Source organism: Heterodontus francisci, chromosome 6 (assembly GCF_036365525.1).
Source record: "Heterodontus francisci isolate sHetFra1 chromosome 6, sHetFra1.hap1, whole genome shotgun sequence".
NCBI classification, from domain to species: domain Eukaryota; kingdom Metazoa; phylum Chordata; class Chondrichthyes; order Heterodontiformes; family Heterodontidae; genus Heterodontus; species Heterodontus francisci.
This window is the reverse complement of record NC_090376.1, coordinates 68,117,880-68,134,653: the sequence shown is the minus strand read 5'-3', so window position 1 is coordinate 68,134,653 and position 16,774 is coordinate 68,117,880. Positions and strand designations below refer to the sequence as shown.

The 16,774-nt window shown below is 45.0% G+C and overlaps 1 protein-coding gene across 7 annotated transcripts in view; it reads left to right on the top strand.

Annotated features, from left to right (window-relative positions):
- The window catches only part of LOC137371364 (interleukin-18 receptor 1-like), a 70,913-nt gene that overhangs the window by 10,068 nt on the left and 44,071 nt on the right, over positions 1 to 16,774 (top strand). For all 7 annotated transcript variants that reach the window (XR_010975210.1, XM_068033834.1, XM_068033837.1 and 4 more), the window contains 3 exons: positions 9,222 to 9,498; positions 14,160 to 14,334; positions 15,584 to 15,731. Coding sequence is in view for 6 of the 7 variants with exons in the window: in XM_068033834.1 (XP_067889935.1) it covers positions 9,222 to 9,498; positions 14,160 to 14,334; positions 15,584 to 15,731 (600 nt within the window). In the remaining variant the exon portion in view is untranslated. The remainder of the gene's footprint in view (positions 1 to 9,221; positions 9,499 to 14,159; positions 14,335 to 15,583; positions 15,732 to 16,774) is intronic.

Here is a 16,774-nt window from a genome sequence, read left to right as displayed (position 1 = left end):
AAATCTGGCGGCACAGAAGCAAGGCTTCAGTTCCACGATGGGTAGGCAGCCATGCCCAGCATCGGACAGAGTCAGCATGGATTTACGAAGGGAAATCATACTTGACAAATCTACTAGAATTCTTTGAGGATGTAACTAGTAGAGTTGATGAGGGGGAGCCAGTGGATGTAGTTCATTTGGACTTTCAGAAGGCTTTCGACAAAGTCCCACATAAGAGATTAGCATGTAAAATTAAAGCGCATGGGATTGGGGTAGTGTATTGCGATGGATAGAAAATTGGTTGGCAGACAGGAAACAAAGAGTAAGGATAAATGGGTCTTTTTCCGAATGGCAAACAGTGACTAGTGAGGTACCGCAGAGATCGATGCTAGGACCCCAGCTATTCACAACATATATAAATGATTTAGTCGAGGGAGCTAAATGTAATATCTCCAAATTTGCAGATGACGCAAAACTGGGTGGGAGGGTGAGTTGTGAGGAGGATGCAGAGAGGCTTCAGAGTGATTTGGACAAGTTGAGTGAATGGGCAAATTCATGACAGATGCAGTATAGTGTAGATAAATGTGAGATTATCCATTTTGGTGGCAAAAACAGGAAGGCAGATTATTATCTTAACGGCTATAAACTGAGAGAGGGGAATATGCAGCAAGACCTGGGTGTTTTCGTACACCAGACGCCGAAGGTAAGCATGCAGGTCCAACAGGCGGTAAAAAAGGCATATGGTATGTTGGCCTTTATAGCGAGAGGATTCGAATACAGGAGCAGGGATGTCTTGCTGCAATTATACAGGGCCTTGGTGAGGCCACACCTGGAATATTGTGCGCAGTTTTGTTCTCCTTATCTGAGGAAGGATGTTCTTGCTATAGAGGGAGTGCAGCAAAGGTTTACCAGACTAATTCCTGGGATGGAGGGACTAACGTATGAGGAGAGATTGAGTCGGTTAGGATTATATTTGCTGGAGTTCAGAAGAGTGAGGGGGATCTCATAGAAACCTATAAAATTCTAACAGGACTTGACAGGATAGATGCTGTGGAATTCGCTACCACAGAAAGCAGTTGAGGTCAAAACATTGTATGTTTTCAAGAAGGAGTTAGATATAGCTCTTGGGTCAAAAGGGATCAAAGGACATGGGGTGAAAGCGGGAACAGGTTACTGAGTTGGATGCTCAGCCATGATCACAATGATTGGCGGAGCAGGCTCGAATGGCCGAATGGCCTACTCCTGGTCCTATTTTCTATGTTTCTATGTTTCTCACCCTTCTCTTGCCGTTGTTGCGTTGAGCTCATGGCCAAGGCAATGGTGTGCTGGTCTGCGCACATTTGTGGGATTAGGTTCTCCATGAGGGATGCCAGACTCACGATGGATGAAGCCATGGTTGCGCATTGCCTCTGGCATTTCTGCCATATATTGCCTTACCACCCTCTGCAACTCCAGCATGCCCTGTGCTCGTCATCAGCCTGGGCTCAGTATGGGCCTGGCCACCCAGAGTTCTCCGACTGTCTGAGGCCTTAGCTGTCTCAGCCTCAGCCAGCTGCTTGGACACATGTACAGTGATCTCACCAACTTGTCACCCTGATTCCATCTTCGTCTTCTTTGGCCTCCTTGTCTCGAGAGACAATGGGTAAGCGCCTGGAGGTGGTTAGTGGTTTGTGAAGCAGCGCCTGGAGTGGCTATAAAGGCCAATTCTAGAGTGACAGACTCTTCCACAGGTGCTGCAGATAAAATTGGTTGTCGGGGCTGTTACACAGTTGGCTCTCCCCTTGCGCTTCTGTCTTTTTTCCTGCCAACTGCTAAGTCTCTTCGACTCGCCACGCTTTAGCCCCACCTTTATGGTTGCCCGCCAGCTCTGGCGATCACTGGCAACTGACTCCCATGACTTGTGATCAATGTCACAGGACTTCATGTCGCATTTGCAGATGTCTTTAAGCGGAGACAAGGACGGCCGGTGGGCCTGATACCAGTGACGAGCTCGCTGTACAATGTGTCCTTGGGGATCCTGCCATCTTCCATGCGGTTCACATGGCCAAGCCATCTCAGGCACCGCTGGCTTAGTAGGGTGTATATGCGGGGTATGTTGGCCGCCTCGAGGACTTCTGTGTTGGAGATACGGTCCTGCCACCTGACGCCAAGGATTCTCTGGAGGCAGCAAAGACGGAATGAATTGAGACATCGCTCTTGGCTGACATACGTTGTCCAGGCCTCGCTGCTGTAGAGCAAGGTACTGAGGACACAGGCTTGATACACGCGGACTTTTGTGTTCTCTGTCAGTGCGCCATTTTCCCACACTCTCTTGACCAGTCTGGACATAGCAGAGGAAGCCTTTCCCATGCGCTTGTTGAATTCTGCATCGAGAGACAGGTTACTGGTGATAGTTGAGCCTAGGTAGGTTAACTCTTGAACCACTTCCAGAGTGTGGTCGCTGATATTTATGGATGGGGCATTTCTGACATCCTGTCCCATGATGTTCGTTTTCCTGAGGCTGATGGTTAGGCCAAATTCGTTGCAGGCAGCCGCAATCCTGTCAATGAGTCTCTGCAGACACTCTTCAGTGTGAGATGTTAATGCAGCATCGTCAGCAAAGCGGAGTTCCCTGATGAGGACTTTCCGTACTTTAGTCTTTGCTCTTAGATGGGCAAATGGGCAAAGTTGAATAACCTGCCACCTGATCTTTTGTGGAGGAAAATTGCTTCTTCTGAAGACTTGAACGCATGTGAGAGCAGCAGGGAGAAGAAGATCCCAAACAGTGTAGGTGCAAGAACACAGCCCTGTTTCACGCCACTCAGGATAGGAAAGGGGTTTGATGAGGCGCCGCTATGCTGAATTGTGCCTTTCATATTGTCATGGAATGAGGTGATGATACTTAGTAGCTTTGGTGGGCATCCAATCTTTTCTAATAGTCTGAAGAGACACAGTACTCCAGCTATGGCCTTACCAAAGTTCTATACAACTCCAACATGACCTCCCTGCTTTTGTAATCTATGCCTCGATTGATATGCCTTTTTCACCACCCTATTAACCTGCCCTTCTGCCTCCAGAGATCTATGGACAAACACGCCAAGATCCCTTTGTTCCTTGGAACTTCCCAGTGTCAGGCCATTCATTGAATACTTCCGTGTCACATTACTCCTTCCAAAGTGTATCACCTCATACTTTTCAAGGTTAAATTCCATCTGCCACTTTTCTTCCCATTTGACCATCCCGTCTATATCTTCCTGTAACCCACGACACTCAATCTCACTGTTAACCACTTGGCAAATTTTTGTATCATCCGCGAACATACTGATCCTATGCCCCACATAGTCATCGATGTCGTTTATATAAATGTCAAATAATAGGGGACCCAGCACAGATCCCTGTGGTACGCCACTGGACACTGGCTTCCAGTCACTAAAACAGCTGTTTGTCATCACTCTCTGTCTCCTACAGCTAAGCCAATTTTGAATCCACCTTATCAAGTTACCCTGTATCCCATGTGCATTTGCTTTCTTGATAAGTCTCCCATGTGGGATCTTGTCAAAGGCTTTGCTGAAATCCATGTGAACTACATCAACTGCATTACCCTTATCTACACACCTGGTCACATGCTCAAAAAATTCAATCAAATTTGTTGGGCATGACCTCCCTCTGACAAGGTCATGCTGACTATTCCTAATCAAATTTTGCCTCTCCAAGTGGTGATAGATTCTCTCCTTCAGAATTTTCTCCAATAGTTTCCCTCCCACTGACGTGAGACTCACTGGTCTGTAGTTCCCTGACTTATCTCTACAACCTTTCTTAAATAGTGGGACCACATTAGCTGTTCTCCAGTCCTCTGGCACCTCCCCCGTGGCCAGAGAGGAATTAAAAATTAGGGTCAGAGCCCCTGCAATCTCCACCCTCACCTCCCACAGCATCCTGGGACACAAATCATCTGGACCTGGAGGTTTGTCCACTTTTAAGTCTGCCAAAACCTCCAATACCTTGTCACTCCCTATGACAATTTGCTCAAAAACCTCACAGTCTCTCTCTCTCTGAGTTCCATATCTACATCCTCATTCTCTTGGGTGAAGACAGATGTGAAGTATTCATTCAACACCCTACCAATGTCCTCTGGCTCCACCCACATATTTCCCCCTTGGTCCCTAATGGGTCCTACTCTTTCCCTGGTTATCCTCTTCCCATTGATATACTTATAAAATATCTTGGGATTTTTACCAGCCATAGCTTTCTCATATCCCCTCTTTGCTCTCCTAATTGCTTTCTTAAGCTCCATCCTACACTTTCTGTTCTCCACTAACGCTTCCGTTGATTTGCTCTCCTTGTATTTGCTAAAAGCCTCTCTTTTCCTTCTCATCGTACCCTGAATGGTTCTGGTCATCCATGGTTCTCTGGCTTGTTGCACAGTGGCGCAGTGGTGGGTGGCACAGTGGCGCAGTGGTTAGCACCGCAGCCTCACAACTCCAGCGACCCGGGTTCAATTCTGGGTACTGCCTGTGTGGAGTTTGCAAGTTCTCCCTGTGTCTGCATGGGTTTTCTCTGGGTGCTCCGGTTTCCTCCCACAAGCCAAAAGACTTGCAGGTTGGTAGGTAAATTGGCCATTATAAATTGCCCCTAGTATAGGTAGGTGGTAGGGAAATATAGGAACAGGTGGGGATGTGGTAGGAATATGGGATTGGTGTAGGATTGGTATGGATGGGTGGTTGATGGTCGGCACGGACTCGGTGGGCCGAAGGGCCTGTTTCAGTGCTGTATCTCTAAACTAAACTAAACTAAACTAAACTAAACTAAACTAAACCTGTTACCCTAGAGGGAACATTTTGGGCCTGTACCCTCCCCATTTCCTTTTTAAATGCCCCCCACTGCTCTTCTGTAGATTTCCCGACAAGTAACTCTTTCCAGTCTACCTTGGCCAGAGCCTGCCTTATTTTACTAAAATTCGCTCTCCCCCAATCCAAAACCTTTTTTTGCAAATTGTCTATTTCTTTCTCCATAACAAGCTTAAATTGTACCATCTTGTGGTCGCTATCACCAAAATGCACCCCCACCAACACATAAACCACCTGTCTGGCTTCATTCCCCAGAATTAGGTCCAGCACTGCACCCTCCCTTGTTGGATCCTCTACATATTGAGCTAAAAAGTTCTCCTGTATACATTTTAAGAACTCCACTCCATCTACGCCCTTAACACGATGACTATCCCAATTAATGTTGGGAAAGTTGAAATCACCTAATATAATTACCCTATTATTATTTTTACACCTCTGCAAATTGTGCACATATTTGCTCCTCAATTTCCTGCTGACTATCTGGGGGTCTATAACAAACACCTAGCAATGTGGCTGTCCATTTTTTATTCCTAAACTCTACCCATAAAGCTTCATTTGATGCCCCCTCCAAGATATCATCTCTCCTTACTGCAGTAACTGACTCCTTAACTAATATTGCAATGCCCCCTCCTCTTTTACCCCCTCCTCTGTCTCGCCTGAAGATTCTATATCCCGGGATATTGAGCTGCCAATCCTGCCTCTCCCTCAACCATGTCTCCGTGATGGCTACTATATCACAATTCCACGTGTCAATCCTTGCCCTTAACTCATCCGTTTTACCTGTAATAGTCCTGGCATTAAAGTAGAGGCCATCCATCCTGGTCTTACTCCCTTGAAACTTACTTCCGTTGTATTCCCTCTGACTTGTTTGCTTTCCTGTGTTTAACTGTGCCCCTATTCTGCTAGGAGTCTGCGTCCCCTCCCCCTGCCAAATTAGTTTAAACTCTTCTCAACAGCACTAGCAAACCCGCCAGCAAGGATGTTAGTCCCCCTCTGGTTCAGATGTAAACCGTCCCTCTTGTACAGGTCCCACCTGCCCCAGAAACGGTCCCAGTGGTCCAGGAATCTGAAACCCTCCCTCCTGTACCAACTCTTAAGCCACGCATTCATCTGTGCTATTCTCCTATTTCTATACTCGCTAGCATGTGGCACTGGGAGTAATCCAGAGATTACAACCCTAGAGGTCCTGCTTTTTAGTCTGCTGCCTAACTCCTTGAATTCTTGATGCAAGACCTCATCCCTCTTTCTACCTATGTCATTGGTACCAACATGTACATGACCTCTGCCTTATCACCCTTCCCCTTCAGGATGCCCTGCAGCCGTTCAGTGACATCCCGGATCCTGGCACCAGGGAGGCAACACACCATCCTGGAGTCACGTTGACGACCACAGTGGCGCCTATCTGTTCCCCTGACTATAGAATCCCCTATTACTATTGCTCTTCCTCTCTCTCCCCCTTCCTGTGCAGACAGGCTGCTTGTGGTGCCAGAAGCTTGGCTCTGTCCGCACTCCCTGGAGGAACCAGCCTCATCAGCCTCCAAAATGGAATACCGATTTGCAAGCGGGACCCCAGGGAGGGGACTCCTGAACTACCTGCCTGATTCTCTTGGACTGCCTGGTGGTCACCCATTCCCTTCCTTCCTCAAGTCCCTTCAGCTGCGGTGTGACCACCTCTCTATACGTACTATCCATGATGCTCTCAGACTCGCGGATGCTCCACAGTGTTTCCAGCTGCCGTTCAGAAACCCGAGCTTCCAGGTGCTGCAGCTGGACACACTTCCTACACACATGCTGGTCCCGGGGACTGGAAATGTTCCCGGATTCCCAAATTGAGCAAAAGGAGCAAACCACGGCTTTAAGCTCTCCTACCATGACTAAACCCTTTAAATTTAAAACTTTAGAAGGCTATTATAGTAAAAGAAAAATCAACCAAGTCTAAAACAATGACTTATAATTCAATCCAGCTTGAAAAATACCCACCAGGACTTATTCACCAATCAGCTGTGCTCTGTGGAAACTCTTGGCTCCCCTCATGCGCTTTGGGGACAGGTAGGAAATGAAAGGAGCTCCTTACTCCCTCAGTCACAAAACTCCCACTTTAGCACTCTAATGCAACCCAAGTCAGCACTCCAGTGCAAACAAAAAGAGTGATGTGCAGGAAAAGGCTAAGGAAGGCAGAGTGAGATGGATTGCACTTGAATGTGGAATGCCACTCACCTTTTCTGCCCTGATCAGATCATTAAACCTCTTGCAACATTGTATCCAGGAGCAAGATACCACATTCCTGCTGCTGACCTTTTCTGCCACTTCCAGTTGTGCTTGCTTGTTCTCTACAGCTCCCTTCTTCCTCCCATTGTAGAAGTCTGCAGCATGAAGTCCAGAGATGCCTCTGAGAACCATGGTGCAGCCTTGCACACTTACCCTCCATTCGTCTAGTTGTTGGATCAGTTCTGGCACTTCTAGAATGCCTCCATTCAGACCCTCGTAGGGTCTCTTTAAATTTTGCAGCTGAAACACATTGCAGTGGGTCATCATCACACCTGCTCAATCCAATTGGCTGGGAAACGCAGATGTCAGAAGCAAATGCCTTTGCTGAGTTAAAAAGCCACTGACAAGCATGCTGCTGAAACGTCTGGGTTCCCATCCTGCTGCAAACCTCCTCCCTACTGTGAGAGGGTCAGAACATTAAAATTCAACCCATGATGTCTGAGTCAGATTGTAGTTTTGGCTAGAAATTCAATCTTGCCTGTAGGGTTCGGGACACATGCGCCTGTACACAAGGTCCCAAGGACCATGTTAAATTTGTGCTGCAACCTCATTAAAATGATACCGGCAGCCAGCACTATGCATGCTTTTCATTGGCTGCACACCTGATTGGGAGCGAGGGCGGGAAATTGGGTGTTCTGTTGCAACTGAAAGGCAGCTAGAGCTTACCTCTTAAAGGGGAGATGCACTCTGACAGCAGATAACCCAGATTAAAGAAAATAGCTGGAAGTGGTCCAAATGATGCAACAAATTCTCTGATACCACATTGGAGGATTAGGATAATGAGCACAGAGGACAGGTACTGAGGGGTGACATAGAGAGCTTCAATGATGTCCATGATATAATGGTGGTCTGAAAACTGGGTGATGTTGCTGATATCACTTGCTGTAGCCTGGAAGGAGTTTGCCACATTAAAGGTAAAGGCCATGGTGACCCTGACAGCCATAGGCAGTGCCATCCATGTCCTGGTTCGAGGCTCGTGATGTGCCTTCCTCCTCCATCTTCTCCCATTGCTCCTGTTCACTACTGTCTTCTTGGCTGTTCCACCTTGCTCTTCAGCCACAACAATGACTTGTATTAATCGTAAAGTGTCCCAAGGCACTTCACAGGAGTGTTACAAAGGCAGACCTACCAGACCACCATGACTGCAGAGAAACTGTTTTGAAAGAAGTGCAATGCCTGCAAAACCTTCTTCTCAGGAGTCAAGAATCAGAAATAGAAGTGAGAAAATAGTCCAAACAATACGTAGAAGTAAAGCTGCAGCCTGAAAGGACAAATCAGCATCTAACCTGTATTTAGTGGATGAGCATTTTAAGTAGCAGTGCCGAAGGGTCCTTGTTGCCTGTTATTGCCACATGTTGTTAAGTGAGTTTATAATGTGCCGAGTTGAACACTAGCGCAGCCTGATTCACGAAACAGGTCCTAGAACAAACATAGGATCCTTATTAAATATTATAATGAGCTTACTAAATCATTCCGGTTTGCACTTTGGATGCCTATGGAGGAACCCATTCCAATATGGGACTTCCAACATGTGCCATAATGGACATTTAGTCGCCATCGACTTTCTAGTCCTTAGTGTCGTGGTACAGTGCCAATAATGGTGCCTTCAGCATTTGTTTACAATACAACCCATATTTTCTAATGCTCTCTGCACTTACCTGGTGACTTGCTGAGCTGTAGAGATCAGGATGGTCCAGGAACAGTTAGCTGATCTCAACTAGAGCAGCAGTAGGGAAACTTCATCTTAAGGAGGGAAAATGTAACTTCCTGCTGCTAATCAAATCCAGTCAATCTTACTAGAAGGGCCCATGTAGATATCAAATGAGGCATTGGTTGAACTTGGCTGTAATGCCCCTGTGGTCGAATAGCCTGTTGATACTCACTAAAAGCAACGAGTGCCTGTGGAACTCTACATCAGTAAACAGCGATTAGTTTCTGGAAGAAATTTGCATCAGAAGAAAAAAAATCTATGTTTTCAAACATTTTGCATTTAGCACAGCCAAAATAAGCATTCAATGGAAAATTTTCGATTGGTGTAACCTTACAGTTAAAAAGTACAAAGAGTGAACCTATGTAAACAAAGTCTGTGCGCTGTTGCTAGTACAATAACTATCATTTCTAACAAAGATGTTCTGCTTTTGATCTTAGGAGATCTGATTAAGTGTCCTCCATATGAGTCTACAACAGTTGTTGCTCTTGAAGGGGAGCATGCACGTTTAAGGTGTAAACTGTGCAATGCATCCACTTCACTTGTCTTGACTGACCTTCAAACACATGGATTTAACATCACCTGGTTCAAAGACACTTCCGAAGATGGTCATGTGGAACTTTTAAGAAAAACAGGCAGAATTACATTTGAAGGAACCTTGTTAGGATTTTGGCCTGCATTCATGAATGACACTGGAAGATATTCTTGTTCTGTCTTGTAAGTAGCTACATGAGTGATAACCCAAATTACAGCTTAGATTTTCCATACAGATATCTGTCAGAGCACCTTAAGTCAGGTGACTGGTAGCAGAATTTAACAGGTATTCTTTCTTACTGGAGTTCCAACTATTTTGCAATGCAGTGCAGTTTCTGTACCTTGGAAACCAGTCCTCAAACAGGCAGATGGCTTATTTAAGTATGCATTAGGTGGCAGAGATGCCCTCCAGGACAATTTGGATGCACAGGATGTTGTTTGTAAAGGATGTCGATAGGGAATTCATGTGCAATATTTCTAGGGAATCAGCTGTGGTGGTAGTTGACCTAGAGGGCACAGGTAAATATTTTGGCGTTAGTCATTTTTGGACTGTTTTACCTTATTTTTGTGAGAAGAGGTTCTGCTTGCACTTTGATGCAAACTTTAAGCGGCACATTCAGTATTGAAACCTGGAAGCCCTTCTTCACAGAGAAAGTGATTAATGCCTTCTGGGCAACAGAGTGAAAGCAAATTATCTGGCATTATTGCAGAGAATTAGATTCTGTAATGTAGGTTTCTATGAAAGGATGAGAAGGGTAGGCCAAATGGCCTAATTCATCTGCAGTGATCTTTGCCCAATGCACATGCTAGGATAAAAGGATTATTGTCATTAACTAGGGTGTTATGATATAATGATTGTGGGATAGTGAAACTGGTTGATTTTATGGTAAATATATTTTTGCGCAATGCTTAAGCTGTGTATTTGGGGTGAGGCAGAAATACATAAATTGCAGTATGCCCTCCTTTTCAAAAATGTGGAGAAGACTTTTAGGGCTGAATTTTACAGACCCCCCGATGTCGTAAGTCGTGCTGGGGGGGTGCGGTGGTGGGAGGGTGCTGGAAAATGCCTCTGAGAGAGGCCCGCCACGCACGCCACGCCGGGAAGGCCTGGCTTGATATTGCCGGTGGCGACGAGGCCTCGTGGCGGTCCCCCAGCACTCGGCGACGGGACCGCCATTTAAATATTTAAATAAATTAAAATCAATGAATGAATTACGCTTACGCTCCCGCCCTCTGTCCCAGAGCGATCTTCATGCTGCTGGCCAGCACTCCACACCTTCGTATCCCCGTCTGGGGAAATGAGGGAGGGGGGAGGAGGTAAGTTTCTCAATGCGGGAGGGGTGGAATGTGATCAAAGAAACATCATTGGTGGAGGGGATGGTGGGAAGGGTTTTAGGTTAAAGTTTATGCACTTTGGGGTGGGGGAGATCAGGTGATCAAGGTAAATGTTTAGGGGGAAAGGGCAAGTAATTAATTTTATGGATATTGGGGGGTGGGAGAGGGGCAAAATAATGTTTTTTTTATTAAGTGTTTCTTTAAATATTTAAATGGAATGGTAGGGCTTGAAGCCCTTTAAAAATAGTGTCAGTGCTTGCGCACAGGCAGCTGACGCCATTGTTGGGGATGGATGACCCCCCCTCCACGTCATTGTGAGGGTGGGGGGACGTCCGTCCTGGCTATTTAAATGAGCCACCTTGTTTAGGATCACAGCAGCTCCGTGACTATAGCTCGCATGGGCAGGCCGCCATTGTTTTTGCCCGCCGCTGATTTTGGTGGGAGTATAAATTTCAACCCTTAGTGAGTGAGTGGAGAATGGTCTTGGGGCTTTTGTGGTTTGATGCATTTTTGATTTATAGGAGTAAAATATCGTGAAAATGTATTTGCATTTTTTATTTAAGGTCTGGTCTCACAAATTATATACTTTTTTATTTTAAGCCCTGGGGCTGGGTAAGTTCGATGCTTGTGAGAAGGTAAAATTTTAAAGTTTTAAACCCAATCGTCTCCAACCTCCCCACTTCCACTCTCAGGAGGCAGGTTGGACTCTGCAAACCTTTAAGGAAGCTTCCAATTTAACAGGATTTTTATTTTTTATTCATGGATGCCGGGTTTCTTGGGCCTCAGGAATCCGGGCACGTAAAAAGAAGCAAGAATGGCTGGATCCAAACATACGAGCTAGGAGAACATATGAATTAGTAGCAGGAGTAGGCCACTCGGCCCTTTGAGCCTGCTCCACCATTCAATAAGTTCATGGCTGAACTGATTACTCCACATTTCCACCTACCCCCAATAATCTTCCATCCCCTTGCTTATCAAGAATCTATCTACCTCTGCCTTAAAAATATTCAAAGACTGCTTCCACCGCCCTTTGAGGAAGAGAATTCCAAAGACTCATGACCCTCTGAGAGAAAAAATTTCTCCTCATCTCTGGCTTAAATGGGCGACCCCTTATTTTTAAACAATAACCTCTAGTTCAAGATTCTCCCACAAGGGGAAACATCCTTTCCACATCCATCCTGTCAAAACCCCTCAGGATCTTATATATTTCAATCAGTTGCCTCTTACTCTTCTCAATTCCAGCGGATACAAGCCTAGCCTGTCCAATCTTTCCTCATAAGACAGCCCGCCCATTCCAGGTATTAGTCCAGTAAACCTTCTCTGTACTGCCTCCAATGCATTTACATCCTTCTTTAAATAAGGAGATCAGTACTGTACACAGTACTCCAGATGTGGTCTCACCAATGCCCTGTATAGCTGAAGCATAACCTCCCTACATTTGTATTCAATTCCCCTTGCAATAAACGATAACATCCTATTAGCCTTCCTAATAGGAACTGTACCTGCATACTAACCTTTTGCGATTCATGCACTGGGAATCTCAGAGCTCTGCAATCTCTCACCATTTAGATAAAATGCTTCTTTTTTATTCTTCCTGCCAAAGTGGATAATTTCCCACTTTCCCACATTATACTCCATTTGCCAGATCTTTTCCCAATCACTTAACCTATCTATATTCCTTTGCAGCCCTCTTATGTCCTCTTCACAAGTTACCTTCTGACCTATCTTTGTGTCATCAGCAAATTTTTAACCATACCTTTGGTCCCTTCATCTAAGTCATTTATATAAATTGTAAAAAGTTGAGGCCCCAGCACAGATCCCTGTGGCACACTGCTCACTACATCTTTCCAACCAGAAAATGACCCATTTATGCCGACTCTCTGGGCTGGATTTTACCTTGGGCAGACGGGAGCTGGCCACCGACGTAAAAGTCAGTGGCGAACCAGCTTCCGCCTATCCTGGAGATCCATCCTGCATCTTACGGGTCCCCAGGCTTTAGTTGTTCTGAGGTCGGACTTCCACCCACTTGAGGGAGGAAAGCCCGCCTCACTGAGCTGCCGGCCAATCGTCCGGGAGCGGTGGCCACTGCTGGGACTGCAGCCCAACCGAGTGCATGGAGCCAGGAGTCCAGGTAAGTTTGGGTTGCCTTGCCAGGGGTAATCAGTTGGGCCCCGGTGAGGCAACGGTGGTTATTTGGGGGAAAGGGGAGCGTCTTGGGTCCTGGGAGTGGTTGGGGAAGCGGGGATGGCCCTTAATCAGGCACCCTGTGCTCATTTGTCAGGGCCCACCCACGGGGCGCTGAGAAGCCACCAGCTTTTCCCGGGCGGCCTTTCCTGGCTCCAGGGCACCCGCTTGCCACACATAAAATCTGCGTGGAGGCAGGCGAAGGCCCTTAAGTGGCCATTAATTGGCAACTTAAGGGCCTTGATTGGCCTATGGCGGGCGGCCCATTTCTCGCCCCCCACCCCGCCCTACGTAAAGTGGAGTGGATGTGGGAACGGGTTGGGAAGGCCTCCCGGAGCCTCCCGCTCCATTTTATGCCACCACGCAACCCCCTCCCCCCCACCACCCCACCACCATCCAGCTCATTGGGGTGGCATAAAATTCCGGCCTCTGTTTTCTGTTAGCTAGCCAATCTTCTGTCCATGGCCAATATGTTACCCCCTACACCATGAGCTTTTATTTTCCGCAATAACCTTTGATGTGGCACCTTATCAAATGCCTTCTGGAAATCTAAGTACAATACATCCACTGGTTCCCCTTTATCCACAGCATTTGTAACTCCCTCAAAGAATTCCAATACATTGGTTAAACATTATTTCCCTTTCACAAAACCATGTTGACTCTGCCTGATTACCTTGAATTTTTTAAATGCCTTGCTATACCGTCTTTACTGATAGCTTCTAACATTTTCCCTAAGACAGATGTTAAGCTAACTGGCCTGTAGTTTCCTTCTTTCTGTCTCCTTCTCTTTTTGAATAAAAGAGTTACATTCACTATTTTGAGGTAAGTGTCTTTATTGCACTGCTTGTGGACCAGGAGGAGCAGGAGTATTTTCTCCAGACACAACAAACTTACTTCCACATGAGTGGACTCCCCAATCTTCCCCCACAATGTCCAATTACCCCCACCCTGGCAATGTCCAACCACCTCTGATGCCTGATCTGGGCCCCTCTACCTACCCCCATCATCGCAATGTCAATCTGCGGCTGTTGGGAGGGAAAACTGTTGAAAAAAATTTAAAAGCCAGCCTGTGGTTAATTTCTCCACACTTCCGGGTTTCCCATGCAAAATCTTTCCCACTACCCCCCATCCTCCGGTTCTGTTCCAGGCCCTGAGAAAATATTGGGGCCACTGTGCATGGATTAAAGCTGTTTAACAGTATTATATGAAGCAGGAATAAGCAGACAGAAGCATTCAAACAAGCTAAATGCTGGCTTCTTCTGTGATTGCATATTAATAATAATTATAATATTATTAACTTTATGGTGCTTATTTTCTGTTTACAGAAATAGAACTTATAATATTACGAGTGCAGGTATAACTTTGAATGTACACAGGAATAAAGGATTGTGTCGTGGTAATGTGTATCTTTTCAGTCAACGTGTTGGAAGTTCAATTATGTTGCCCTGTCCAAAACTAGAAGATTATAGCAGTAAGGATGAAAATATTATATGGTTGAAGGTATAAACATTTTCATACTCTGTGTGCTTATTTATCTTATAGATTGGACTTGAATTTTTTATGGCTTTAAATTGCTTTCATTAATAAAGCATGTGCTCAAGTTTTACAAAAATATTTGTTAAATGACTAAATAAAATATAAATACTTCCATTAAAGTAAAAAAAAACTTTACCTTAAAGAGATGACAATACTTGCAGTCATAAAAATACATTTCTTAAAGAAATTGTGGTCATTAGTACGTAACAAGAGTGAATGCACCTCAAAAATAGTTCATTGACTGTGAAGCAATTTGGAACACCCTGAGGATGAAATATAGTGCAATATAAGTGCAGGTTCATTCTTTCTTTCGTTCTTTATTTCCACCTTTCCATTAATGTTTCACTGGTGATGGTGGAATTGTTATCATTGTAATTCCACAACCAACAATTTGCTGAAGATGCAAGTAGTTTTAAAAAAAAAATAATTTGAATTTAATTCTAAATGCAGCAGTATTGCTGCTCAGTGAGCCCAACATTTTGAATGTTGGCAGGTTGAGCAGACTGCAGCAATGTAATCCGACCTGCATGTTTCTTATGACAGCAGATGTATGTCTGTTACATCATGCCTATTACTTAAGCAGATTCAAATAGACAGGATGGAAGTAGGTGACACCAATTGTGACACAGAGTTAATTCCATAACCCTTTTAAGTATATCAAGAATATTTGCAAGGATGCTCAAAATTATCAAAATACTTAAATCATGAAAAGTAGCATTCTTAAAATATTTAAAACATAAATACGTATTTTATTTATTAAACACTTAAAACTGAGAATGTGATAGAGTATTATAAATATAACGCATTATAAAAGACAAAATCCAGTCTGTCAAAAAAGAAGAAATGTAAGAGTTAGGTTCTTGCCATGTTATGTAAGTTATGTTAATCTGCTGTGGAAACAGAAAAGCATTTGGAAAAGTACCCTATCAGCTATATATTTGATTATTTACATGTATGATGCATACCTAGGTAGTGTTATTCATGAGAATATTAAGAAAATAATTGGGCCTAAATTTTTATTTTCATCACCTGTGTGATAATCTGGCAGAGCGGGTCACTCACCTGTTGCAGAACCTGCTCAATTTGTATCTCATCAAAATCATTGGGATGCGAATTGGGTGACTTCTACAATGGGCAGGAGATCAGCTCCATCAGGTATCCACTCAGATGGTTCAGGTGAAAAATACCACCTCAATGTTCTTGTATCTTTCAGGATTGCAAGGATAATGTCCACATAGGGACTACATACACCATTCAGAAAGTGGAAGAAAAGAGCGCTGGATATTACTCATGTGTACTCCCTCTAGAAAATGATGGAGTGGAATATAATGTTACAAGAATACTGAAACTGAAAGTCAAAGGTATAGTCTAATGTAGATTTTTAACATTTATCATTAAAGAATATCAAACTGACAATTTTAATTATGCAAAATACATTCTGGCATGAGCTGGAGTGGCCCCAGTGGGAGCTGGAAACTTTATAAAATGAATTCCTTTCATCCATTTGGGCTTCAGTTGAACTCTGCTACTCCTTAGAAGGGCAGGTTAGCTGGGGCTGGAACTGCCACCACTGAGGGCTGTTGAAGATGTCAGCAGCCCGACCCAGATAATCCCAATCTACCAGGACAGTCCTGTTTGCTCATCTTTGGGAGCAGGTAGAAATGAGCTGTGTGGGGATGAGAAACTCGGCGGTGTAGGGGAATATCTCCAGAAGAGGTGAGATCAGGAACAATCTGGGGAATAATGGCTTGGATATTATCAGGGGTGGGTTGTGTAGGTGAAGGGGCAGAGTTTCAGGTAAGAAGTTTGGGTTTCCCCATATGTTGTGGATTTTTAACTCCTGCATGTTTTCTCCTTGACAGGGTTGCCACTCAGAAGTAAGCCTGAATGACAGGGAGGGCTCCAGAGCAGGATGTAGGGGCAGATAAATCCAAACCACCAACCATGGGTGGGGGGTGATTGGGACAGTTCATTCTACTACACTGGGGGTCTTTATATGGGGGGATGTGAAGCGTGGGTGGCTAGGGCCAAACACTCCTGCTCTATCTGATACACAAGCAGTGCTGTAAAGATACTTCCTGAAGCTGTATTCACCTCCCTCAACTGTTGTCTCCTTCAGGTGCTAGGTTTCTGGAGGCCTGTTAAAACTGCAAGGGAGGTTAAAGCAGGCTGCCAGTCTTACTAAAAATATTAAATGGCCAACCTACCTCCTGGGAATGGGTTGCTGCCACCCCATTCTCCCATCTTAAATTAAACCTGGAAGTGGGCGATTGGAGGTGGGTTGGGGTCGGTTTTGAGATTTTTAAAAATGTAACATCTAACCCAACACCAACCCAATTGTTTTTAGATGTTAAAATTCAGCCCAATGGCTTGGTGTTTGTTAGTGGAGTCATGATCCAAGGAG